Genomic DNA, 27113 nt, shown 5'->3' on the forward strand with positions numbered 1-27113 from the left:
TGGGTTATATCTAAAAAGTGTCTCCTTTTCTATAAAATTATTGTTTTATTCATATGGCAGTGTGTGTAAATTTAGATTGCTTGGTTAACCTTTATTAAAAAAATGGTTAATACATTTCCATAAGTTGTAGAAGAAGTCAAAATGATAATTTTTCTTATTTGCAACTTCTAGATTTATTATTCATTCTTCTCTTACCACAGTAATTTATATTCCAAAGTTCAGGAAATCAATATTTCTAAGAAGGCTTACAATTAAATTACACATTTAATAACTACAACAAATATTTGTTACATATTTAAAAGGTCTTCAGGACCCTTCCCACAGAACAGCTGATGTGAAACCAGCAACAAGGAGGGGGCCACTGTGTTAATTTTTCCAAGAAGGTAACTTATTTTAAATGTTACATAAGGGGATTCATTCATGACCAGTCTGAAAATTCTGAAAGAATCCATATTTAGAAGTGGTGCTGTGTCCTGAACCAGCTTCTGTAGAGTGCACTGCATAATATTAATATTCATGGTGCCTACCAATATTTATTGGCATAAATCGAGAGTCCTGAAGCAAGCATTACTACTGTGGTAACAGCAAGCATCAGTGGAGAGCCTTCAGCTTCAGATATATCCCATTCATGGAACGGGTGACAATTTGCGGCATGGGAATCGGGAGGATGGCAGGATCAGGCAAAAGCTCAAAGCGCAGGAGTGTCAGGGCAAGAGCAACCTTCATCTCATTCATGGCAAACTGTTGTCCAATGCAGTTCCTGAGTAGAATGAAGGGCAACATTACATTACAAACAGAAGATCATTCTGGTGATGGTCAAATCAGGGTTTTCTGATCTTGCTCCTTCACTTTTAGATTTTTCTTCCCAGAAATGAATGTGTGGCACCACCTTTGTTCTCCTTTCTATGTCCCACCCTTTTAGGCATTTGAGCATATATTGTTTTATGCTGGCAGTTAATTCTGCTTTGCATCCACAATTTTATAAGCCTTGAACACAGTTGTGTCTTTCATGCACTGGTGGAGGAAGAGGGGGGCGGTAGGAGAGCACAGCCCCCCGGAAGTGCGATCCCAGTGGGGTTTGATCACAGCTGCCCCCCCGCCAGCGCTGGGCGCCCCACTCCCGCAAACGGTGTGCCCCTCCCCAAGAACGCACCCCCTGCCTCTTTGGGTGCCACGCCACACCCCTGGGATGTGCGCCAGCCCCGTCCCCACCTGCTCTCCGCCACTGCTTTCATGGAAGATTAATGTCAAAGTCTCCTGTTATGGAGGAAACGGTGCAAAGTATAGAGTGAGGAAATATTTACCTTGGCCCTGCAGCAAAAGGCAAGAAAGCATATGGGTGGCGATGCTTTGAATTCTCTGTGGAGAATCTTAGAGGATTAAATTCCTATAACAGAAAATAAGTCATGGAACTTTGTATTAGAATGGCAACAGATATAGTGGCTGAAAGAGCTAAAGGGAAAAGGGGCATTCACAAAAAAGAATACTGTTCTATACCCACTTACTGGGTCACAATGCCCATTGAGCTCCATGGGGATTATAGGACTGCATTATTAGCAATATGTTTCCCTCAGTGTAAGCTGAAGGAAAACCCCTTCATATCTATAAATGCCAGGGCCAAATGAGACATGATGTTAAATGCGTTAGTGCACATGATTCTAAAACTGTACACAGTCATTGTCCTGCATTAGGCCCGCAGGGGTTGAGAGGGAAATGTTAACCTCCCCCACTCCCTGCTGTGGTGCTTATGTTGCTTCTGAAGTTGCTCTTTGAATGGAGACGGAAGCCTACACAGTTTTTGTAAGCAGCACTTTATGGACTTGTGGGTGGGGGTAGGTGGATTTTTGGCAGAACACTTCCATAAGACCTGAAGCGGATTAGGAATGTGTTCTGGATCAGGATTCCACAGCAGCTTTGCCAATATATTTTGCAATGGTTCTCTTTTCACAATAGATTCTTGCCATTTTGTTAGTGCTGAAGCAACATTTTAAGAACCATAACTATAGAAACATGTGGTCTACCCCTATACTTAATTAGTATAATATCTTCCTCATACTGTTCTTAACCAATTTTGTAGAGGGGCACATTAAGCCTGACATCAGAGTTGTGTGAAGATATATCCAAACTTTTTTCTTTTTGCTTAAACCTGCATGCAGGGAAGGGATTTGGATCAGAGTCATGGCATAGGGAGGAATTTAGCTCTACATGCACACACACACACACACACACAGAGAGAGAGAAAAACACACACAGAGAGACACACACTTTCACCAGCATCTCTCTCTCATGCATACACTCTAGTGCTGGTATTATCTTTGTAAGGAAATGCAGGCATCACTTTTGTTTATATGTTTCTGCACCACACCTAATATCATATCAGGGAGTAGATAGTTTGGCATTAGGCCACGGATATGGGGCAATGGACTAAATCAACCTTTCTCACCTCCAAACTGGAAAACTTCTGGATGCGTTTAGTAAGGTAAAACAAACAAGAAACTGGTAAAACAAAACACTGGAATAAATCCACACATCTAGTCACACAGTGTTAGTGTGACAAACAATTGGCCTATATTTCAGTGTCTGTGGCAATTATTCTGATGTTCTCCACCATGTTCAGTTGTCTCAGTCTCACCAGAAAGGTCTTGCTTAGCCCTTTATCCCTTTATTATTACCTCAGGATTGTCCCAAACCTCAGGATTTCTGTGAAGACCATAAACATCCAATGCAGTTAGAAAGCCTGTGAAAAAAGAGACACATCATGTATGATCATTTCATCAGCAGTGATATCGTGTAATGAGAATTAATTGCTATCCAGTGGCATTCACCAAAATATTCATTCTCAATAACTTACTGCAAAGACAGGCAGATTTTCAGAGTTGTAGCACTGGTAACCAGGATGATCCTGCACAGAGCACAGGAAGGCAGCTGGAAAGCATATGACTATGCTTTCCTGGTCATGTAATATTTGTTTGTTTGAACAAGGAATTCATTTAGGTGTAGGTGAGACCTCAAGAGGTGGTCCATATAAGGCCTAGCAGCTCCAGAAAGTGTCCATCTGAACACAGGGGCTGTGTACCTCTGTGTAGTCATGCACACCTGTGTGTGTCCTCCACATATTCCCTGTGTGCATGAATGTGAGTGTGTGCATGCAAGAGTGTGGGGTGGCCACATCACAGTTGGCAGGGTGAATGTGGACCACAAAAAGGTTAGCCACCCTTGATGGAAGTTAAGAGACAGTGGAACTGAATAATGAGAAAAGTGTAAGAATGAAGATTGAAGAGGAAGGGATGATTTCAAAGGAAGTCTGCAGAAGAAAGAGAGGGGAAGCCTACCTTTTGGTAAGGTTCGTCCATCAGCAAAGGTCACAGGAGAATTCAGTTCTCGTGCTATAAGAGGTACTGGAGGGTATAACCGAAGGCTCTCCTTAATGCACATGGTGCTGTACATCATCTTTCCCAAGTCGTCCCTTAAAGACACAGCCCAAAATTGCCAGGTTTAGGTCTCATAACCATTTATTAAGATGTAGCAAATAGGGTTTGAGAGCATAGGATTAGGCCAGCTTCCCTGGAACCCACACAACCTGAGACTTGTGGCCAGAGTACTCTGACCCTAAAACACTCTGCAGTGTTGCTGTCTCTTCTCTTAATTTTTGAGAAACCCCATAAAGCAGGAAATAAACTTTTAAGGTTGAACAATAATTTAATCTGACCATTGAATATCCTCCTGTTGTCCAAGAAGCTCCATGATCTCCTCTCTGCATCTCTGCTGATGCTCGGGGTTCTGGGCCATACAATAAAAGAGCCAAGAGATTCCACTAGCTGTGGTATCGTGACCTTCGAACATGAATGTGTCCACTTCTGCACGTATGTCTTCATCTGACAATGGATTTCCATGTTCATCCTAACCGCACAGGGAACATAGCACATTATACAATTGGTGAGATCCAATATTTAAAGTTCTCCAAAGACCCTCCTCCCTTTCTCAGCTCACATGAAACCTTTCAAAGAAGGGGGAGGTGCTTCAGAAAGCAGTTTTCCAAACTGCTCTCTGAAGCACCACTCCCTCATTTAAATAGCTCACCTGGGCCACCTGCCACCCAAGATGCTTGCTCACTCATGTGCCTAGCCACCATTCTGCCATCATGCTGGAGATGACATAGCCACCTGTCAGCAGCCACACAAACTGCAGTGTGATGACAGCCTTACAATTTTATGTATATATGGGAGTTTTGCTTGGGCTATATCATCTGAACTGCTTAGTGATGACTGGAAAAGCCCTTAGCAATATAGCATGGCAGGCATAGGTGCATTATTTTTACAATGTTCACCTTTGCACAAAGAAGAATATCCAGGAAGTCCAAATGCCTCTTCTTCAGAATCTTTTCAAGCTCTTTCTCATTCCTGAGGGAATCCTTCCTCTCTCTTATTACCTTCTCTGCATTGAAGACATATAGTACGAAATGAATAAAGCGATGTGTAAGAGGCAAGCAAATATATTCAGATTGTGTTTTTTTTAAATTAGGAAATAAAATTATATATTAGCTTAGAAGAAAAAGAGGAGGAGGGGAAGGAGGAAATAAAAAAATACGTACCTGTGTGATGGTGGGCTACTTTGCAAGCTTTGTAAAACTGACGCCCTTTGGAGCTCAACCGGTAAATGAGATCATTGTGATGCAATGGTGTTTTCAGTCTCTGATAAAGCAGGAACCCGAGATCAAAGACAGTTCGAATATAGGAATTTTCTCTGTGGACAGTGAGAAATGGAAACCAATATAAACACAAAAAGACAAAAAATATATAATAGATTATATGTTCATTAAAAGTCCCATTTCTAGAACTATTAAATCTGAGATCTGGGATAGGGGTGCGTGGCCCTGTTTTGTAGTGGTTCTCGTCCGACTTGGTGTTTTTTGGGGTGAGGCTTGGGGAGTTCTCTTCAGCCCCATTGAACCCTCAATGTGGGTTTCCTCAGGGTTGAATATTATCCCCCACGCTATTGAACACCTACATGAAACTGCGGAGTGGCGTCATCCAGAGTTGTCAGCAATATTTGGAGGACCCACTGCTCTTCATCTCCTTCACAATTGCAGGCGTGGCAGTAGATATGCTGAAACATTGTCTTACCTTGGCAGTGGACTGTGTAAGAGCCAACAAGCTGAAGATCAATCCAGATAAGGCTGAGGTACTGTTGGTGGGTGGTTGCCTAGACTGGATGGATTGTGATGGAGCAGGAACACAGCTTGGGGGTACTTTTGGCAGCATAGGTGGCCTTGGTGGCATGTAGTGCCCTCCATCAGCTTCGGCTGGCAGCCCAACTGCACCCCGATCTGGACAGTGATAGCCTTACTTCCACTGTCTATACTCTGGTTCCCTCTGTGTTAGATTATTCCAAAACCTTATATATAGGACTACCTCTGAAAACAGTTTCAGAAACTTCAGCTGGTGCAATGTTTGGCGGCCTTGAAGCTCACCAGGGTAAGATGTTTTGAGCATATTGCACAAATCTTGGCCTGACTGCACTGGTTGCTAATTAGTTTCTGATTAACTGGTGCCTTCCATGGTGAGCTAAGCCTGGCAAGACAGCTTACTCTATGGTCTTACCCCCTTCGTGCATTAATTAGACTTAAGCATAGACTTATCTCACAATAAAAACATACAAATTGGTCCAGGGGTTAGAGGAAGGAACCCAGGGCCATCCATTGAAGCTGATGGTTGGAAGATTCAACACAGACAAAAGAAAATATTTCTTCATGCATTTAAACTATAGAATTTACCCAAAGATATAGTGATGTCCATCATCCTGAATGGCTTCCTTAACCATATACAGATGGCAGAGGTGACTGCACTCTTGGGCTTCTCATGACACCGCTAGCACATGACACAGAGAAGAAGGTCTGTATCTGTCTGTGACTCCCACCTTCTCTGAAATAGGCATTTTACACTGACCTGTCTGTTTCAGCATTTTTCTGGTAGCTGAAGGCACATTTCATAATTGTATCAAGAGTCATCAAACTGACATGTTCGAACATCTCCACTGATGCTGTGGGGTTGCTGAGTACCAGCTTTCCCCATACATCCTAATATTTTAGGAAAGGGAAAGAAATGAGAATGGAGAAGTCTCCAGAATGGTTAATAATAATAATAATAACAATAAATTTTTATTTGTACCCACCCTCCCTGGCCGGGGCCAGGATCAGGGCAGCTAACTTCATAAAACTAACATAGTATACAAAGAACATAAGAATATAAAAAACAGGTAATCAGTTAGTTAAAATACATCTTAAAATTAGTTGAGAGCAATTTAAAATATGGACAGTCCACGGGTTAGATGATTCATTATTACATACGGTGTTGAATTTGTAGAACTCAGAAGTGAATAGGGATAAAAGTCGGAGTGGTTGGTTCTGCTTGTGGTTTGCTCTGGCTCCACTTACTGATGGCCTCTCTGCCTTTTAACTTCCTAGTCCCAATGGGCATCAGTCACCACAGTCTGCTAAGCAGCTTCCTCTACTGGCTGATAATCGTATCTCAAGGACACACATAAAGCCTTTTGATTCAGGGGAGATGTGGAGAAGAATGAGGAAGCATCAGACAGACACAGAGAGGGAAAAGAGTGTCTGTCATTAGTGCAAACTCATTGCCAGCAACACAAAGGACTGCTCAACTAGCCTCACACTTTCACAGGTTCTCCAGACTCAAACTATTCAAAAGAACTTTGTGATATGGAAGAGGAAGTAAACACAGTTTTGACATACATTTCTAGCTAATACAACACTGCACACCTCTTCAAAGTGACGCATTTACATATTCAACAAAGAAAACTGATGGTAGTCAGCATCTTTCTGTCCTGAAAATGAGGATGAACTAATTAAGACAATATCAAGGTTCACAAGTTTATGCATGAATTTTAGAATTCAGTGGTGCTGCAAACTCATTGCCTGCTCAACTAGCTTCACACTTTGACTGAGATCATGAAGGTGAATGAGCAACTTCTGAGACAGGAGCTGACCTCCTGAAAGTAGCAATGGCGTTTCTTACCAGCATCTCCTTGACTGATTCTGCCATAAGAGTCACATAAGGCTTCAGAATATTGTAATGGAATCCGGGAGTCAGCAGTTTCCGGTGCTGTTGCCACTTTGGCCCATTCAGGATGAGAAGCCCCCTTCCTGCCAGGGAAAGGAAGGAAAATAAGGGAAAGAGGCCAAAGTTTGTACTTTGAAAGCTGAGAATATATATGTGTGTTTGATGCAAGAATATCACAGTATCACAGAAAATATAGGGGTGCATAAAATTAGTGAGAGAAAATACATACCAATCCATGGAATTCCGAAGTTGTATGCTACAAGAGCTTTAGGATCTGAATAGTTTGATAAATGAGAGAAAATGAGCTTAGGATGAGATGGTAAATTTAAATGTTTAATTTGCTAAATTGTACTCTCTTGCCAGAATCTAGGGGATTACAATGGGCATCCAGAGCTCCTTCACTTGCCTTACCTTGTTTTTCAGGAGCCAGATCCAATGCACACTCCCACATCTTTGCACATGCGAATTAAGACAAACAACCTTTGCAGGCCTAGCTTACTCCAAGGTGTGACCATTTCCTTGCTCAGCCGTGGGACACCGGCCATTTGTTGGGGAAATAGTTGTGCTTCCTCTCTTTCCAAAAGGAAGTATCCCAGTCTCTAATGTTGAACTGTTGTGTGCCTGATCTACCAATCTGATCTGAGCATTAAAGACTTGGGTACAGCTGGAAGTTGGGAGTTCTTTGCCTGGCAGTGAGGGCCAGGCCACTGACTGGGACTGATGGCAGTTGAAGTTCAAAACATCTTGAAGGCACCAGGTTGGGGAAGGTTGCTTTAGGATGGCCTTGAAATATGAATCACTTACATTTATTTCTTGTCTTACAAAGAGCAATGCAACTTACTGCATGAATAATTTTGACAACCTCTAGCATACTCATGTAACTGCATGATCCAAGGGACATAAGATACAAATTTCTTACCACCTCTGCTGTACACTGCCTTTGCATATTCAGGGTGGTTGAGGGACAGGAAAGCCAAGAAATTTCCATACCAACGTGGATAACAGTGTGGGTACTTTTCGGTCCATGCTGCTACATTCAGGAATTCTTCCTCAGGTTTCATCTGTTTTGGTAACCAGTTTACATCTTGGTTATTGTGATTAAATGTTTAGTTCAGGATGAAAACAGATAATCAGGTAATGTAATAGTGTATAATTTACAGCTTTCTATTCTGCATTGGCCTCCCCTTATCAATTTCATTTCCGTCTCTCAGGTGTAGAAGAACATACACTGGTTGAGTACGAATAAGCCATTGAAGTATAAATGTTAAGAAAAAAACAGCCACCAAAGAGTACATTTAGAAAAGCATTTTTTTCTTGTTGGAATAAATTAAAACATTATATGTAAAGTTATAATATAATATTTATGCTTGAATCTGTGAATCATTCTTCAACTTTAGGTAGAATTGGATAAGAGAAACAGGTCCATCACAAATGCAAACGGTTGCATGTCAAATATGGGAGTCGGGGAGTAGAGGTTGAATATGGAACTAGAGATCAGCATATTGGGGAGGCCACAATACGTGGCATTACCCTGTTCAAGATTTCAACACTCCAACAGGAAAATGAAATGGATATAGATGTGAGCCAAAGTTCACCCAGACCTGTAATCAATAAAGTTGTGGCCTTCCCCCCTCCCAAATTGTTGTCTTGTAAGGTATGTTCCTTTACACCATAGCTATTGCCTTCACACAGTAGGGAGGGCTCTATGACTAGGCCCACAATGGACATGTACCCTGTTCCTAGAGGGCGGCAGTTTTGGCCCCTTTTGGGCAGCCTTCCATTCAGAACGTGCCAGGAGTCACATCCCAGTGACTAGCTATTGTAGATTCCTTGGCCAAATCTAAAGTTCCAACTGTCCAATCATATGCAGCCAATGAGTGGAGCCCAATCTGCTGAACCAGCTCAGCCATCCCCAAACCAGCTGCCTTGCAGGTGCCATCAGACTGAATGTGAACATTAATGAAGCAGCACATTTCATAGAAAATATCCTTTCAGAATGTGACATGAAGCTGAGAAAACACTTGGCAATAAAGTAATTATTATGTGTCACATCATAGCTTCACATGTGTGTATAAAGAAACAGCTGTATCAGCAGTAAATGCAATTTTACAAAGAGAGACCCAACATCTCATCAGGAAAGTCAGAGATTCCCTTACCATGTGGACATGGCCATTGTGATGGCCTGGGAGTCAGACTCTGATGCTGAACCTGAGGGATCCCAGCCTGCACAGGATTCCCCGCCTCCAGAACCAGCTGAGCCGGGGCCAGGGCTTGAGCCTGAAGGATCCCCACCTGTGCTGGATCCCCAGGTGCAGGCATCAGCAGAGTCTGCTCTGGCTCCTGATGGGAGGGAGGACTCATTGCCTGCAGGTGCTCCACTCCCAGCCTCTTCAGAAGAAGCGGAGGCATCCCCTGGGTCTAGTAACCCACCAGCCTCTCCTGAGCTACAGAGGCTCAGGGCAGAGAGGCGAAGGGAGTTAAGTGTCTGCAGGAGGAGTGCTCGCCTCCAGGCCCGGAGGAGAGGCGAGTCTCCGGAGGATCGGGACCGCCCTAAGCATAGGGCCAGATAAAAGCCAGCCAGACCCAGCCCAAGTTGCGTGAGCAACTTAGTTGCAAGCGTGTGCTCAACCTGCAACCTTGTGCCTGAACCCGCCTTGGACCTTGACCTGCTCCCTGCCTTGCTCCCTGCCGGATTGACCTCCTTTGGACCCCTAGACCCAGGACTGGACTTGGACCTCGCTTCATGGACAAACCCTTGGGGCCAGCACAGTTTGCTCACGCCACACCCGCACTCCCCCTTCGCTGGGGTGCGTTCGGGAGGAACTAGTAGCCATGGCAGACCAGGCGGCTGCGCTAGTGGCATTGGCCCAGGAGAACCAGGCCTTGACCCACACCGTGCAGCAGCTAAGCAATGCGGTTACAGCGCTTCAGCAGCGTTTGGATGCCCTACCGGCTCCTGGGGCCGCCGCCCCAGCTCCTGGCAAGTACCCAGTGGCCCTGCCAGAGAAATTTGATGGGTGCCCAGCCAGCTTTCCCATGTTTCTCGCCCAGGCCAAGCTGTATATTCAGGGGCGAGCTCGGGATTTCCCTGACGACCGCACCAAGGTGCACTTCCTGATCAGCTTGCTGAAGGACCAGGCGGCCAAGTGGGCGTTGCCGCTGCTCCGGCAAGACTCCCCCTTGCTGACAGACTATACGGGGTTTTGCAATCATCTGGAAACCACGTTCGCCAACCCTCAGAAGGGGAGTCAAGCCAATCGGGCAATTCGGCGGTTGAAACAGGGCAAGTCCACAGTGGCCACCTACGCCACGGAATTTCGGCTGCTGGCGCAGGACTTGACCTGGAACGACTCTGCCCTGCGGGACCAGTATCTCGAGGGACTTTCAGACGAGATACTGGATCAGCTGGCCACATTGGATCGCCCTGCCACACTGGATGCCCTCATCCAACGGAGTCTGCAGATAGACGATCGGTTGGAGGACCGTCGCCAGGCCCGGGGCCGCCGGCACTCCGGGCTTCCGGCGCCGGTGCTTCCCTGCAGTTCCGTGGCCAGAGCTGAGTCATTGGAGGAGCCGATGCAGCTCGGGGCAGCGCGGCCTCGCCTCTCCCCCTCGGAAAAGACTCGGCGTCGGGAGGGGAACCTGTGTCTCTACTGCGGTGGGAGTGGACACTACGCCCGAACCTGCCCTGAGAAACGCCAGCCGCAGGGAAAACTGCCAACCCCAGTAGCCGATGGCCCAGGCTACCTGGGGACCCAAGCATCACATGATGGGCCCTCACCAGTGGAATTGCAACACCTCATGATACCGGTGCGTCTATACCCCCCCGGTGGGCCCTGGATTCTCACCCACGCTCTGGTGGATTCGGGGGCAACCCGCTCCTATATGGACTCTGCCTTCGCCACTCAGCATCAGGTGCCGCTTCAGAACAAGCCGGAACCAGTACAGGTGGAGGCAATTGACGGACGGCTCCTACGCTCGGGCGCTGTTACTCGGGAGACCCAGCCCTTGGTCCTGTGCCACCAGCAGCACCGGGAGGTGCGAACCCTGGACATTGCCACCATGCCCCGGTTTCCCCTGGTGCTTGGGATGGACTGGCTGGAGTCACACAATGTTCAGATCGACTGGGTCAATCGGACTGTACGCTTCCCAGACCCGGGTTCCCGTGCTCAGTCCGAGTTAGTAGCAGCTGCCCCCATGGGGCAGGCTGTGTCAACGCTCCCTGCCGTGTACCAGGACTATTTAGACGTGTTCGAGGAACAGGGAGCAGACAAGCTGCCGCCTCATCGGTCCTTCGACTGCGGCATAGACCTACAGCCTGGGGCGCCCCTGCCTGTGAGCCGCCTATATTCTCTTTCGGAGCCAGAGCGTGAAGCTTTGCAGGACTTCCTTCGCAAGAACCTGGAACGTGGGTTCATTAGACCCTCTACCTCACCCACTGCCGCTCCTGTACTCTTCGTTAAGAAGAAGTGTGGGGAGCTTCGCCTCTGCCATGACTACCGGGCCCTGAATAAGATCACCATCCCAGACCGATACCCCTTGCCCCTTATTGCAGAATTGCTGGAGCGGGTGCAGGGGGCGCAGATGTTCACCAAACTGGACCTCCGAGGGGCCTACAACTTGATTCGGATCCGTGCCGGGGACGAGTGGAAGACTGCATTCGGGACCCGGTATGGGCAATTTGAATACCTGGTTATGCCGTTCGGATTATGCAACGCGCCCGCCGTGTTTCAACGGTACATCAACCACGTGTTCCAGGACTTGCTAGACAAATACGTGGTGGTGTACCTAGATGATATTCTGATTTATTCCCGTGACCCAGCCCATCACGAGAGTCATGTTCGGTCCGTGTTGCAGCGCTTGCGGGAGCACCGCCTGTACGCCAAGCTCAGCAAGTGCGAGTTCCACCAGCGGTCAGTGGACTTCCTTGGACACCGACTCTCCCCTGACGGGGTGCAGATGGACCCTGGGAAGGTGGCTGCGGTTCGAGAGTGGGCAGCGCCCCGGAACCGCAAGGACTTACAGCGGTTCCTAGGGTTCGCCAACTATTACCGGACCTTCATTGCAGATTATGCTCATCGCACCACCCCATTAACCCGACTGCTGTGCCCCAAGACGCCCTTCTCCTGGGATGAGGAGGCTGAAGTGGCATTTCAGGGGTTGAAAGCCTGTTTCCAGAGGGCGCCGATTTTACAGCATCCTGATCCCTCTCGTCCCTTCGTGGTGGAGACTGATGCCTCCAGTACGGCTCTCGGTGCCATCCTGTCTCAGCAACACGGACCCGATGCGCCACTGTTACCCTGCGCTTACTACTCCCGGCAGCTCCTTCCGGCGGAGCGTAACTATACCGTGTGGGAGCGGGAACTACTGGCCATCAAGGTGGCCTTTGAGGTCTGGCGCCATCATCTTGAGGGGGCACGACACCCGGTGGAAGTGAGAACGGACCACCGGAATCTGGAGTACCTCCAGACCACCCGCAAGTTGAACCAAAGGCAGATCCGGTGGGCGCTGTTTTTCTCCCGGTTCCAGTTCCGGATCCGCTACATCCCTAGCTCCCAAAACCGGAAAGCGGATGCCCTGTCCCGGAAACCTGAGGACGTCGCAGACACTGTACAGCAGGCAGTACCGACGACTATCTTACCACCAGCCGCATTCCTGGCCACTCAGGAGGCCAAGCCGCTGCAGGCTCGGGTGCGAGAACAGCAACGGGTCGACGCTTGGGCACAGGAACGGCTCCGGGAACTGTCTGACGGGTCATGCCCTCGATATCCGGGGCTGGCCCTGCACCAGGGCCTACTGCTGCACCAGGGTCGTCTATACATCCCACCAGGACCATTGCGGGCTGAGGTTCTCCAGATGTCCCACGATGCCCCAGCAGCAGGGCACTTTGGGCGGTACCGGACCACCCATCTGGTAAGCCGGGAGTTCTGGTGGCCCCGCCTGAAGGCTGATGTGGCACGCTATGTTGCTGGTTGCGACGTCTGCCGGCGGGCCAAGGGTCCTACCGGGCGACCCCCCGGTCTGCTCCAGCCATTACCAGTCCCACCGCGTCCCTGGCACACGGTCTCGCTGGACTTTGTGGTGGACTTGCCCCCATCTCGTCACTGTACCTGCCTCCTGGTTTTCACGGACCATTTCACTAAGATGGTGCACTGTGCCCCCTGCCCGTCCATACCCACAGCTAAGGAAACGGCGCAGCTGTACTTGCAGCACATCTTCCGCCTGCATGGCCTGCCCGAGCGTGTGGTTTCTGACCGCGGCGTCCAGTTCACATCCCACTTCTGGCGAGCCCTGCACCAGACCCTTGGGACGGAGGTCTGTCTATCTTCGGCCCACCACCCGCAGACGGATGGCCAGACGGAACGGGCAAATGCGGTGTTGGAGCAGTACCTCCGGTGCTACTGCAGCTTTCAGCAGGATGACTGGGTCGATCACTTGCCATTGGCGGAGTTCGCCTACAACAATGCAGTGAACGCCTCCACCCAGCAGACCCCGTTCCAGGCCTCCTACGGCTACCATCCACGTTTGTTCCCGGACGTGCTGCCAGCTTCCGCGGTCCCCGCAGTGACAGACTGGCTTCAGGAGCTTCAGTCCCAGCAACAATTATTGATGGAGCAACTGCGCCAAGCCAAGGACGCATACAAGGCCCAGGCTGACCGACATCGTCAGGAGGGGCCAGAACTCCGTGTTGGCGATCGGGTGTGGCTCTCCACCCGTCACCTGCATCCTTCTCGGCCCTCACGAAAGCTGGATGCACGATTTGCCGGCCCATTCACCATCACTGCGCAGGTGTCGCCGGTGGCGTTTCGCCTCCAGTTACCTCCATCGCTCAAGGTTCACCCAGTATTCCACCGGTCCCTACTTAGTCCAGTCGCCCCGCCCGACGAGTTCCACCCGGACAATCCACGACCGCAGCCAGTTTTGGTTGAGGGGGAGCCTGAGTACGAGGTGGAGCGCATTCTCGACTCACGATACCGCAGGGGGAAGCTCCAATACCTCATCGACTGGAAGGGGTATGGGCCTGAGGATCGTTCATGGGAACCAGCGGGAAACGTCCACGCACCTGCCTGCCTCCGTGATTTCCATGCAGCTTACCCCAGCAAGCCTGGTCCGGCCCCTCGGTTGAGGGGGAGGCCTGGGAGGGGGGATGGTGTGATGGCCTGGGAGTCAGACTCTGATGCTGAACCTGAGGGATCCCAGCCTGCACAGGATTCCCCGCCTCCAGAACCAGCTGAGCCGGGGCCAGGGCTTGAGCCTGAAGGATCCCCACCTGTGCTGGATCCCCAGGTGCAGGCATCAGCAGAGTCTGCTCTGGCTCCTGATGGGAGGGAGGACTCATTGCCTGCAGGTGCTCCACTCCCAGCCTCTTCAGAAGAAGCGGAGGCATCCCCTGGGTCTAGTAACCCACCAGCCTCTCCTGAGCTACAGAGGCTCAGGGCAGAGAGGCGAAGGGAGTTAAGTGTCTGCAGGAGGAGTGCTCGCCTCCAGGCCCGGAGGAGAGGCGAGTCTCCGGAGGATCGGGACCGCCCTAAGCATAGGGCCAGATAAAAGCCAGCCAGACCCAGCCCAAGTTGCGTGAGCAACTTAGTTGCAAGCGTGTGCTCAACCTGCAACCTTGTGCCTGAACCCGCCTTGGACCTTGACCTGCTCCCTGCCTTGCTCCCTGCCGGATTGACCTCCTTTGGACCCCTAGACCCAGGACTGGACTTGGACCTCGCTTCATGGACAAACCCTTGGGGCCAGCACAGCCATACAGCCAGTGGCTGGGAGGTCCTGGGAAACTCCTAAAACCCTTGATCAGTTTCTGCCTTGTCTGAAATAGCTGGATGGCTTTCAGAGCCACACAGGTGAAGATCAATGCCACAGTCCAACAGAAAAACTGAGAGGGACTCGCCGGTAGCCAGGACCACAAGAGATTGATTACAATTTCCATAACTAGCTGCCTGCTGCTAGCTTTGCTCCAGTAGCTAGAATAAGTCCTCAAAAGTTTTGCTGTTTTGCTGGCTTTGACTTGCGAGCTGCATGAAATTATTAGAACAACATTGTGGCAGCTGGTACTACAGAAATCTGGGAACTGTTTAAACCTCCACCCACACACTTAATTAGTTTCATTCCCATTGGTTGCTGAATCCTCCCCTTTTCCTCACTTCAGAGCTGGACCATATCACTGTTATTGGGAAATGTTGTTTTAATTAACTGCATGAAGGGTAATTATGTACTTTATCAGTGGAAGTATTTGGTACACCCAGAATTCACTGATATTCAAAGCAGATTTCACAGTGACTTCAAGGAGGACTGGTATAGAGAAAGGCATTTGATAGGGAAGAAAATATTCTTTCGGTTTTACGTTTGCTTCTTGTTTTGTGTAGTGTTTTTACTGAGCAATAGCATATTCAACAAAGAAAACTGATGGTAGTCAGCATCTTTCTGTCTCACCTCAGGAACTGAAGTCTTTATACCAGTAGCTACAAATTCCCCAATAGTGATAGGGGACATATGGGATTCAATTTCCTTTTTTAAAAAATTGAAAGAATAAAATACAAAGCACATTATTCGAAATTTGCCTTCTCCGAATTTTGCGGTGTAGTTCTCCAACATACATACACTGAGGTAAATGGTGCATGAAAATGCATGTATTTGGGAAAATGAAACCGAACAACACATTTTATTTATGACATTGCTTTGCAAAAATATGCCTTGGGTCCCCAGATGATGTTCACCCACAACTCCCATAATCTTCCACCATCTTAGTCAATGGTCAGGGATGATGGGAGTTGTAGTCCAACAACATCTGGGGGCTCAAGGTGGAAAAGAGCACTGCTCTAGGTTTGGGTGGAGGAGGTTAGAAGCTTGGAGCTCTTCAAGGCCCTGCTATTGGACTAAGCCCTGGGCTCCCAGCTGGGGTTAGGTTAGGTTAGGTTAGCTCAAGAAAGGAAAAATACATGGGTTATATCTAAAAAGTGTCTCCTTTTCTACAAAATTATTGTTTTATTCATATGGTAGTTTGTGTAAATTTAGATTGCTTAGTTAACCTTTATTAAAAAAAAATGGTTAATACATTTCCATAAGTTGTACAAGAAGTCAATATGATCATTTTGTCTTATTTGCAACTTCTAGATTTATTATTCATTCTTCTCTTATCACAGTAATTCATATTCCACAGTTCAGGAAATCAATATTTCCAAGAAGGCTTACAATTAAATTACATATTTAATAACTACAACAAATAATTATTACATATTTAAAAGGTCTTCAGGACCCTTCCCACAGAACAGCTGATGTGAAACCAGCAACAAGGAGGGGGCATGAGAAAGTCCAAAAGATCACGATTTCTCCCTGTACAGTCCTTGAAACACAATAGTTATGACCTATTTGTTATTAAACTGACTGGTGAATACTTTGTTTTGTTAAAAGAACAAACCCAAAGTCAATTATGTAAAACATACAAAAAAATAATATCCAGGCATATTAAGCTTTGATATCAGAGTCTATCTTGTAAATAACCGAAGCTCTGCAGTAGACAGGTTCAATACGCACAGGAGATAGTTTGCCTTAAAATCACAGCAAGGTAGCCAATAATTCATGACAACTAAATATGCTCTATCTATCCCAACACCCCATCTGCCAGGGGCAAATACTTATCTGAAATCATTAACAGGGTCTTGGCTAGATAATGATTTGCTACCATCTTCTGGTAGCTATTTGCTCAACTAGTCTGATAGGATTGAAGAAAGCTGCTGGTGAGCTAAGATAACTCCTAGTCTATCACTGCTTGAGGAGGTCACAGGAAAAGGGAAATTAATAGTTGCCATTATTTGCCACTGTTTGAATTTTTCCAAGAAGATAACTTATTTTAAATGTTACAGAAGGGGATTCATTCATTACCACATAATATGTTTTCATGATTAACAGTAGGAATATGGCCACTGTCCTAAGTCCAGCCCCCCCTGAAGGTGACAGCCCATGCCCTATACATAATGTTCTTAATTTGAACATTAAAGTGTAATGGACAAATGTAGGAACCCAAATAAGTGATACTCAAAGTAAATACTTCAAAACCAGTGGACTTAAGTTAATCCAGTACATTTATTTCAATGATTCTACTCTGAATATGATCTGTTAGGATAAAAGGAAGCATGTTGGGTTGAGAATGAAAAGTGATTACAGAACATTTTTATTGCAGTAATAACAGTCTGAAAATACTGAAAGAATCTATATTTGGAAATGGTGCTGTATTTTGAACAAGCTTCTGTATGCCTAGAGAGGACAACAATTCCCTTCAGAAGAAAAGCAGAAGTGCACTGCATAATATTAATATTCATGGTGCCTACCAATATTCCATGGTGCCTACCATGGAAATAGCAAACACCAGTGGAGAGCTTTCAGCTTCAGATATATCCCATTCTTGACAAATTGTTGTCCAATGCAGTTCCTAAAGGGCAACATTACATTAAAAACAGAAGAGCATTCTGGTAATGGTCAAATCAGGGCCTTTTCTGATGTTCCTCCTTCACTTTTTGATTTCCCTTCCCAGAAATGAATCTCTGGCACCATCTTTGTTCTCCATTGTATGCCCAACCCTCTTGGATAGTGGTGGGTAGGTAGTGGATTTGAAGAAGAGTTTGTGTTTGATATCCCGCTTTATCACTACCCGAAGGAGTCTCAAAGCAGCTAACATTCTCCTTTCCCTTCCTCCCCCACAACAAACACTCTGTGAGGTGAGTGGGGCTGAGAGACTTCAAAGAAGTGTGACTAGCCCAAGGTCACCCAGCAGCTGCACGTGGAGGAGCAGAGACATGAACTCGGTCACCAGATTACAAATTTACCGCTCTTAACCACTACACCACACTGCCGGTGTTTTGTAGTTTTTCCATTCCTGCATGGATGGTTATTTCCAGAGGGTGATGCTTTGGGAGTTCTCTACAATCCTATTGAAACTTCAGTGTGGAGTTTTATTCCCTATCCTGTTTATCATCTAAATGAAACAGTGGAGTGGCATGTTCTAGAGTTTTGGAGTATGCTGTCAGCAATAAGCTGATGATATACAGCTCTACTTATCCTTTAAATCTGCAGGTGTGGCAGTGGATGTGCTGAGCCATTAAAAAAAATTTAATGCTGTTTTTATTTATTTTCATAATACAGAAGAGAAATTTTGAGAAAACAATTTTTTATTTTTTAAAATAATTTTTATTCATTTTCAATTAAAAACCTTCCAATTAATGACAAATCAATTCCAATCATACCAAACCATAATACAAACAATAGAGACAATTAAACATTCCAAATTAAAAATAATTCAGAAAGGGGCTTCCCATGTTCTGGATATCGAGAGAAAATGTCCTACATTTGTTTTCTGCTTTTCTTCCTTGTTGTTTTCCACTTTCATAGATCCAGTCTTAACCCTCCTTATCTTCTCCATCAGCCACTGGTGTATGACTCACTATCTTATTTAACAAAGTCCATATATCTCTTAACCTGCAAGAGGCAAAAAAATTTATTCCATGTTGTTTTCCATTAGTTGTTTTTAACACACAGTCCTCTGGGTAGCCCCTCCTTTCACTCCACGATTTTTTTGCTCCAAATACTCTGAGCTCAGTTGTTAAAATTTATGTCGTAGCATTCATTCAGAGCCGATGTTTCAAATATATATCTCCAATGACAAACAATGTGGTGGGGTATACTTCATAGTAAGTAATTAGGTGAAGATTGTTTTCAATTCCTTTAAGATCTGTTCCAACCCTCCTGGGTGCTAGGAGAGCCAGCAGCAAGAATCCAAAATTCACTATCACTTTCTCCTTGATCCAAATATGAAAATAACACATACAAACAAGTGCAATTTGGTGTGAACCACCCCCTTTTATAAGGGATGCGGGTGGCGCTGTGGTCTAAACCACTGAGCCTAGGGCTTGCTGATCAGAAGGTCAGTGGTTCGAATCCCCGCAAAGGGGTGAGCTCCCGTTGTTTAGTCCCAGCTCCTGCCCACCTAGCAGTTCGAAAACACGTCAAAATGCAAGTAGATAAATAGGTAAGGTAAACAACGTTTCCATGCGCTGCTCTGGTTTGCCAGAAAGCGGCTTTGTCATGCTGGCCACATGACCCGGAAGCTGTCTGTGGACAAACGCCAGCTCCCTCGGCCTATAGAGCGAGATGAGCGCCGCAACCCCAGAGTCGTCCGCAACTGGGCCTAATGGTCAGGGATACCTTTACCTTTTAACCCCCTTTTATAGTCCATCAAATATCTCTAGTGCCCTCCCAAGTGGGGGAGACCACTTTCATTTTCTTCCTGTGCAACAGCCGCCAGCATCTTTTTCCTCCTCAGCCCGAGCCGCTTTCATGTCTGACCTTCTGCCAGTTCTAATTGGGGGTCTCCGCCGAAGACTGTGCACCCAAGCATACAATTAATTTTTACACCACCTGCATTTCCTTTAGATAATTGATTCTTTCTTGGTGAGGTCTGCCAAATCATAGCAAATATAACGAGAAGAACGGCAGCTGCTCACCTCATATATCTAAGAGTAAAGATGAGAGTCTTTTAAGCCCAAGCTTTAGCATCCAGTGATTGGTAAGTTTTGCAGATCTTTTTCATCTCCTTCCATCCAGAACATGCGTGTTTTTTAGTCCAAATTTTGATAAATTTTAAAGAACAGGAATCTCCTGGCTCGCTGGAATGGCTCTCAGAGTCCCTGCCCCCACATTATGCAGCAAGTGGCAGATAACGGATGATCTGCAGGTGGTGGCCAGTCTCCCCCTCTGCCCTGGGGTGGGGGGTGGGGGCAGCAGGGATAATTACCCCCTATCATCCTTGATAACCTGCATGACTGGGGTCCAATGTAATGGGAAGAGCAGCCATTTCCCACAGCCAGGTAACCAGAAGCCAATTTTGAGAAAACAATTTAATTGCCTTGGTAATGGACTGGATGAGAGCCAACAAACTGAATCTCATCCCTAGACTGAATGGATGCTCTTGATGGAGTTACTATGGGTATATAGTTTTGGGGCACTCCTGGATCCATTCTTGTTAGTTGAGGCTTAGTTCCATCAGCTTTGGCTGGTGGCACACCTTCACCCCTTCTGAATCATATTTATTGATTTTCCAATATATATTTCCAATTACCAATCGAATTATAATCCAAATTAATTATACACTTCCAATTATAACAATTCCAATTATGCCAAATTTTTAATTTACGAGTTCCCCATGTCTCGGAGTCCAGAGCGCTTTTCTGATCTTATCTTGTTGCATTCAAAAATCAATATTTTCACAGCCTCTGATCAATGCCAGCAAGCAGGCACTATTATGATGAATAATGTCTTTGTATGGATAAAGCCATCATCCTCCAAATATCGTATCTCAGCCGGCGCCATCTTCCTTCATCTTCTCATAAATCAAACTACGACATAGCAAAATTCCTCAGCTCTGCGAGCCCTCCTCCGCTCCTTTCCAGGAGAGCCAGACCCTCATAAAATCCACTATCAATCGTCTTTCAAGGCTGGCTTCTCCCTTTGAAGCAGTATCCAGCTCCGCAGATTCTCATCTCATCCACAAATAATTCTTGCTGCGTCACACCAGCCGGATATCCTCCATTGCTTTTTAAATCAGTCCAACATTTTAATTCAATTCCATACAGTTTATTTCCTGTAATTTCCAATCTAATTTACGTTCAGTCTTAAAAGTCCACTTGCGATTTGCCTGTGAAAGTGGGTTTTCTGGGGGAGGTTCCGCCCGTGTTAAGTAGATATTGAGGCAAAACAAACGGAGATTCCAGAGCTCACCCCCCCTTCTTCTCCCTCCTTCACATACAATGTAAAGTCCAGATCTTCTTCCAATCTTCATTCTTAATCACTCAGGGCTGCAGTTGGCAACATTCTTTCCACTCCTTTGTCCGAGACATGTCCAAAGTCTTTAAACAAATTTATATATCCAATTAAAGGAAACGCACATGAACGGGGCCGGCTCCAGGAGCTCATCTATCCCGAGCGCTATGTGCCCAGACCCACCCACTCGGTTCCGAAGGGTCCAGAGTGGGTTAAAGGGTACCACGGGCAAGGCAGCCCCCCCCCCGTCGTCGGGGGGGGGGGGCGGGAGGCTGCTTTACTCCCATCGCAGCCGCCAAATTAACTCGAGACAGATGCAGAGATGTTACGGTCCGCCATCCTCCCGCTGTGCACGCCGGGAACTCCACCTTCACCCCTTCTGGACAGGGACAGTCTAATTTGTGTTCTCTTTGCTCCATCTCCATTTTTTAGTGTCTCCACCCCCATCGTTCAGCCTGGCCACTGAAGTCCTCCAAGGGGCCTTCCGGTGGTTCCATTAATGCGAGAAGTGAGGTTACAAGGAACCAGGCAGAGGGCCTTCTTGATAGTGGCACCTACCCTATGAAATGCCGGCCCCCCAGAAGTCAAGGAGCTAAGTAACTACACAGCCTTTAGAAGACATGTAAAGGTAGCCCTGTACAGAGAAGTTTTACATGTTTGATGTTTTATTATGTTTCTGTTTATGCTGGAAGCTGCCCAGAGAGGCTGGGGTGACCTAGTCAGATAGGTGGGGTACAGTTATTATTATTATTATTACTACTACACTTATAACTATTATCATTAGATAACCTTCATGTTAGATTATTGTTACATGTAATATATAGGGTGTATCTCTGAAGATAGTTACAGAAACTTCAGCCTGTGCTCACTAGGTTGCAACCATATTGCACCAATCCTGACCTGATTGCACTGGCTGCCAATTAGTTTGGTATTACCTAGTCCCTCCCAATGTGAGCTAAGCCTCGCAGGACAGATAACTTTATGGGTTTAACCCCTTTATGCATTAATCAGATTTAAGCATTCTAGTTATACAAGATGTAATGATGGCCATCATCCTGAATGGTCTCCTTAACCATATGCAGATTGCAGAGCTGACTGCAACCGTGGGTTTGCTTGTCATGCCACTGCTAGTCCATGGCACAGAAAAGAATGACTGTATCTGTATGTGGCTGCCACCTTGTCTGAAGTAGGCATCTTAAGCATTCTTTTATTATTCCGGTACCTAAGAAAACTGAGAGCCAGTTTGGTGTAGTGGTTAAGAGCAGCAGACTCGTAATCTGGGAAACCGGGTTTGTGTCTGCACTCCTCCACATGCAGCTGCTGGGTGACCTTGGGCTAGTCACACTTCTCTGAAGTCTCTCAGCCCCACTCACCTCACAGAGTGTTTGTTGTGGGGGAGGAAGGGAAAGGAGAATGTTGGCCGCTTTGAGACTCCTTCGGGTAGTGAAAAGCGGGATATCAAATCCAAACTCTTCTTCTTCTTCTTTAATTAGTGGGATGAACGATTACAGACCGGTTGCTTTAACATCTGTAGTAAGTGTATCTGAAGAAGTGTGCATGCACACGAAAGCTCATACCAAGAACAAACTTAGGTGGTCTCTAAGATGCTACTGGAAGGAATGTTTTTTTGTTTGTTTGTCTGTTTTATGTGTAGTAATGAAAGTCTTTGAAAGATTAGTGTTGGCCTATTTGAAATACACTACTGACCCAGTGCTGGATCCTTTGTAATTTGCTTATCGAGCCAATAGGTCAGTAGATGATACGGTCAAGATGGCACTGCATTACATCTTGCAACATCTGGATTCCCCAGGGGGTTACCTGTGAGTTTTGTTTGTAGACTTTAGTTCAGCTTTCAATACTATTGTCCCATCCAAATTGTTTTCTAAATTACTTCAGCTTAACATGCCTGCTTCTGTTTGCCAATGGATATACAGCTTTCTAACAGACAGGAGGCAGCATTTGAGGCTGGGGGAAATTATATCAAGTAATAATACCATCAGTACAGGTGCTCCCCAGGGATGTGTGCTCTCCCCACTGCATTTTTCTTATACACAAATGACTGTACCTCAACTGGTTAAGATCTTGAAATTTGTGGATGATACAACAGTCATTGGCCTTATCCGGGAGGATGATGAATCTGCATATAGGCAGGAAGTAGACCATCTTGTTTCATGGTGCAGCAGGAATAACTTGGTGCTAAATGCCCAAAAGACAGTGGAAATGATAATTGATTTTAGAAAGCACTCTCCCATCTCGCTGCCACTTTCCATTCTTGGTAACATGGTTGTAGTGGTTGAGTACTTTAAGTTCATGGGCTCTATAATTTCTCAAAACTTAAATTGGTCAGGCAACATCAATATTATTGTTAAAAATGTCCACGGGAAAGGTCCAACTAAGAAAATTTAATTTGCCCCAAGAATTGTTGATCCAATTTTACAGAGGTACCATTGAAACTGTTCTCTGTAATTCTATTACTGCCTGGTATGGCACAGCCTCCAAGCTGGATAAGAAGAGGCTCCAACGAGCAGTAAGAATTGCAGAGAGGGTAATTGGCGTTAGTTTGCTCCAATAGAGACACTTTATGCTGCTTGAGTCAGGAAGAGAGCAGAGAGAATTGTTGCAGACCCTTCACATCCTGGTCATTACTTGTTTGTTTGATTTACTTCCATCTGGACATCGTTACAGGACTCTATACACAAAAACTTCTAGGCACAGGAATAGTTTTTTTCCTTGTGCCATCAAACTGTTGAATTGGTACTTGTGTGTGGAAGGGAGGTCAGTTAGTGGTATGGGGTTCCTTTGCTGTGCTGTTGTATCGTGAGGGGAATAGTGTTTGTATGAGGTATGTTTTCTTTACATTGCAATGTAGTCGAAGCAAAATTCTAAGTATGATTGATACTTGGACAATAAAATTATTCCTTCCTCCCTTCCTTCCTACAGCAGCTTCCTGTAGACCCAAAGGCAATTTGAACTTTGAAAGCTGGGCATATATGTATATGCTCGATGCAAGAGTGTCACAGTAACTACAGGGATGCATAAAATAAGTGAAAGAAAATACAGTCCAATCCATTAAATTAGGAAGTTGTATATTGCAAGAGCTAAGGAACTGAATAGTGTAATGAGAGAAGATGAGATTAGCATGACATGGTAAACATTATTTGTGAGTTACAGGTAGGTAGCCGTGTTGGTCTGCCATAGTCAAAACAAAATAAAAATATTCATTCCACTAATGCCTTAGAGACCAGCTACGTAAGTTTGTTATTGGTATGAGCTTTCGTGTGCATGCACACTTCTTCAGATACAGGTACACTTCTTCAGATACAGATACAGTATTTGTGAGAACACACTTAAATGCTTCTCTAAATTGCACTATGTTGCCTCATTCTGGGTGATTCCTATGGGCACCCAGAGCTCCCTCATTTGCTTTTCTTTGCTTTTCAGCAGCCAGGTCAAATGCACACTCCCACACATCTTTGCAAATGCAAATTAAGACAAGCAACCTTTGCAGGCCCAGCTTACTCCAAGGTGTGCCCATTTCTTTGCCCAGCCTTGGGGACTCCGGCCACTTATGGGATAAATAGTTGTGCTCCCCATACTTTCCCAAAGGAAGTATCCAAGTCTCTTATGTTCCTGTTGAACTTTGTAGCCTGTAATGTGCTTTATCTACTAATCTGATTTTACTGAGCCATGGCAAGAATCAGAGATGACAGATTTGAATGAAATAACATACTTCCCAGCAATGGAGGAGTGGCAGTCTCAGTTACCTGGCTGGCAAAATAGCTGCACGAGAATGAAAAGAACAGCAAAAGATTGCCCATCTCACCTGGACCGTGGCTGGCTAGGCTTCATCCACCAGAGAACATAGCTTCATTACCTTCTAAAGGGGCTTTGATATTATTCTCATCCAGGAAATTTGGCACACTGGGAAGATGTTGTTAAATGGCTTTCATACCTTCTCCCACAGGTAGAGAAAAGGGGGGCAGATTTGGATCAGCAAGGGTAGGGCTAGGAAATCTCATGTCTTTGACTTTACGAGCTGTTTTCTCCTCAGGTTTCATCTGAATCATTAATCAGTTTTTAAACCTGCGTTCTTTCTGTTTCTTTCTGTTCTGCACAGTTTTGTAACAAGAGACCAAACATCTCACCAGGAAAGGCAGAGAATTCTTTACCAAGTTTGTGCCAGGTGGAGCTGTAGGAATCTGGGAATTGCTTGGACCTCAGCCCACCAATTCTATTTTGTTTCTCTCTGATGGCCCAGAATCGTCCCCCAATCCCCATTTTACATCTTGATTAGGATCAGTGTTATTGGGAAATGTAACAAAATAAAAAATTAAATAATTCCTTCCAGTAGCACCTTAGAGACCAACTAAGTTTGTTATTGCTATGAGCTTTTGTGTGCATGCACACTTCTTCAGATATGCATGCACACAAAAGCTGATACTAATAACAAACATAGTTGGTCTCTAAGGTACTACTGGAAGGAATTTTGTTTGTTTGTTTGTTTCGACTACAGCAAAACAACACGGCTACCTACCTGTAATTGGGAAATGTAGTTTTAATTGTCTTCGTATAAGATGCTTAAGATATTTTATCGGGGAAGTACCTAGTATGTCTAGAATTAACTGATACTCAGAGAAGAAGCCACAAGGACGAATGGTACAAAGGAGTGCATTTGAGGCAGATATTAAACCTCTCATAGGGAAGAAAAAACAGTTAACACATTTCCACAAGATGTAGAAGAAGTAAATACGATTATTTTTTATTTGCAATATCTAGAGTTATTTATGCATTCGTCTCTTCTGACAGTTATTTATATCCTACAGTACAGGAAATAAATCCTTCCAAGATGACTTACAGGTAAATTGCATATCTTAAAAACACAAGAAATTATTGTGACATATTAAAAGGTCTTCATGACTCCTCCCACAGAACAGCTGATGTGAGAACATGGAGGGGGAATGAGAAAGTCTAAATGATCAGCCTTCTTCCTGTACAATCCTTCTAATACCATAGTTATGACCTATATATTATTAAGCTGAATGACGTATGCTTTGTTTTATTGGGGGGGGGGGAACCGAAAGTATTTCTAGGTCTGTGATATGAAATGAGCAACAAAAAAATAAATCCATTCATTTTAAGCCCTGGTATCAGAGTTTATATTGTAAATAACTCAAGCTCTTCGTTCCAAGCCACAAAGTCAGTGAAACCAATGGATTTAATTAATCAAGTGCATCTATTTCCACAAGTCTGAGAGCTTAAAAGGAATTGCTGAATGATATAATTGCAATCATAGCAGTCTCAAAATACTGAAATAATCTATATTTGGAAATGGTGTGCTGTATCTTGAACCAGCTTCTGTATGCCTAGAGAGGACAGCAATTCCCTTCATGAAAAGATCACAAGTGCACTGTATGATATTAATATTCATGGTGCCTACCAATATATATTGGTCTCTCATGGGTAGTGAGAGATGTCATGTCCCAGTGGCTGGCCATTCTACATTCCCTCACCAGCCACATTGCAGGGCGGGATAGTCCAGCAAAACTAAAGTTCATAGAGCCTGTTCTTTCAAAGCAGTGCCGTGGTACCCAAGCCAGATGCCTTGCAGGTGCAAACAAACTGAATGACAACAATAATAATGAAACAGCACATTTCATAGAAAAGATCCTTTCGGAATGTGATATGAAGCAGAGAAAGCACTGTGGTAGGATTCCACTTATCACACAATATGAATTGGAACCAATGCTCCAGAAAGTAGTAATTCTGTGCCCTACTCTTTAGGCACAACTGAATGGTGACTGGTAACACAGAATCCAGTCAATTTCCAGTTCCTTATAGAGTAATGCAATTTACAAAGAGAGACCCAACACCTCACCAGTGAAGTCAGAGAATCCCTTACCATGTGGACATGGCCGTATAGCCAGTGGCTGGGAGGTCCTGGGAAATTCCTAAAACCTTTGATCAGTTTCTGCCTTGTCTGAAATAGCTGGATGCCTTTCAGAGCCACACAGGTGAAGATTAATGGCACAGTCCAATAGAAAAACTGAGAGAAACTCCCCGGCAGCCAGGACCACAAGGGATTGACTAGATTCTCCATTGCCAGCTGACTACTGCTTTGTTCTGCTCACTGTCTAGAATAAGTCCTGAAGACTTTCTGATTCGACTGGTATTGCTGGCTCCAAATGCCAGAACCACTTTGTGGCAGCTGGTGTTGTA

General features: G+C 45.6%; 1 protein-coding gene across 2 annotated transcripts; it reads right to left on the reverse strand.

The window, feature by feature from the left end:
- Positions 1-201: 201 nt before the first annotated feature.
- LOC117048412 (cytochrome P450 4B1-like) lies at positions 202-27072 on the reverse strand. 2 transcript variants are annotated; one of them, XM_033152205.1, is made up of 13 exons: positions 14835-15106; positions 9239-9255; positions 8002-8143; positions 7312-7356; positions 7038-7165; positions 5946-6076; positions 4592-4743; positions 4328-4434; positions 3710-3900; positions 3333-3466; positions 2673-2737; positions 1305-1387; positions 203-760 (listed from the first exon to the last, which is right to left on the reverse strand). In XM_033152205.1, exons 1-13 carry the CDS (start codon positions 15013-15015, stop codon positions 592-594), a joined length of 1545 nt encoding a protein of 514 aa, XP_033008096.1. In that variant the 5' UTR covers positions 15016-15106; the 3' UTR covers positions 203-591. The 2 variants fall into 2 exon arrangements, with proteins under 2 accessions (XP_033008097.1, XP_033008096.1); XM_033152206.1 differs by lacking the exons at positions 9239-9255; positions 14835-15106 and adding an exon at positions 26797-27072 and having other exon boundaries at positions 202-760.
- Between the last annotated feature and the right edge of the window lie 41 nt (positions 27073-27113).

Source organism: Lacerta agilis, chromosome 6 (assembly GCF_009819535.1).
Source record: "Lacerta agilis isolate rLacAgi1 chromosome 6, rLacAgi1.pri, whole genome shotgun sequence".
Classification (NCBI taxonomy): domain Eukaryota; kingdom Metazoa; phylum Chordata; class Lepidosauria; order Squamata; family Lacertidae; genus Lacerta; species Lacerta agilis.

Excerpts from the sequence above, each read along its gene's own strand:
- LOC117048412 (XM_033152206.1), bottom strand. The coding sequence starts at position 26,994 with ATGGAGAATCTAGTCAATCCCTTGTGGTCCTGGCTGCCGGGGAGTTTC. Across the intron at positions 3,901-4,327 it reads ATATTCTTCTTTGTGCAAAG|GATGAACATGGAAATCCATT; the intron begins GTGAACATTGTA and ends CTGTGCGGTTAG. Across the intron at positions 2,738-3,332 it reads TGGACGAACCTTACCAAAAG|GCTTTCTAACTGCATTGGAT; the intron begins GTAGGCTTCCCC and ends CTTTTTTCACAG.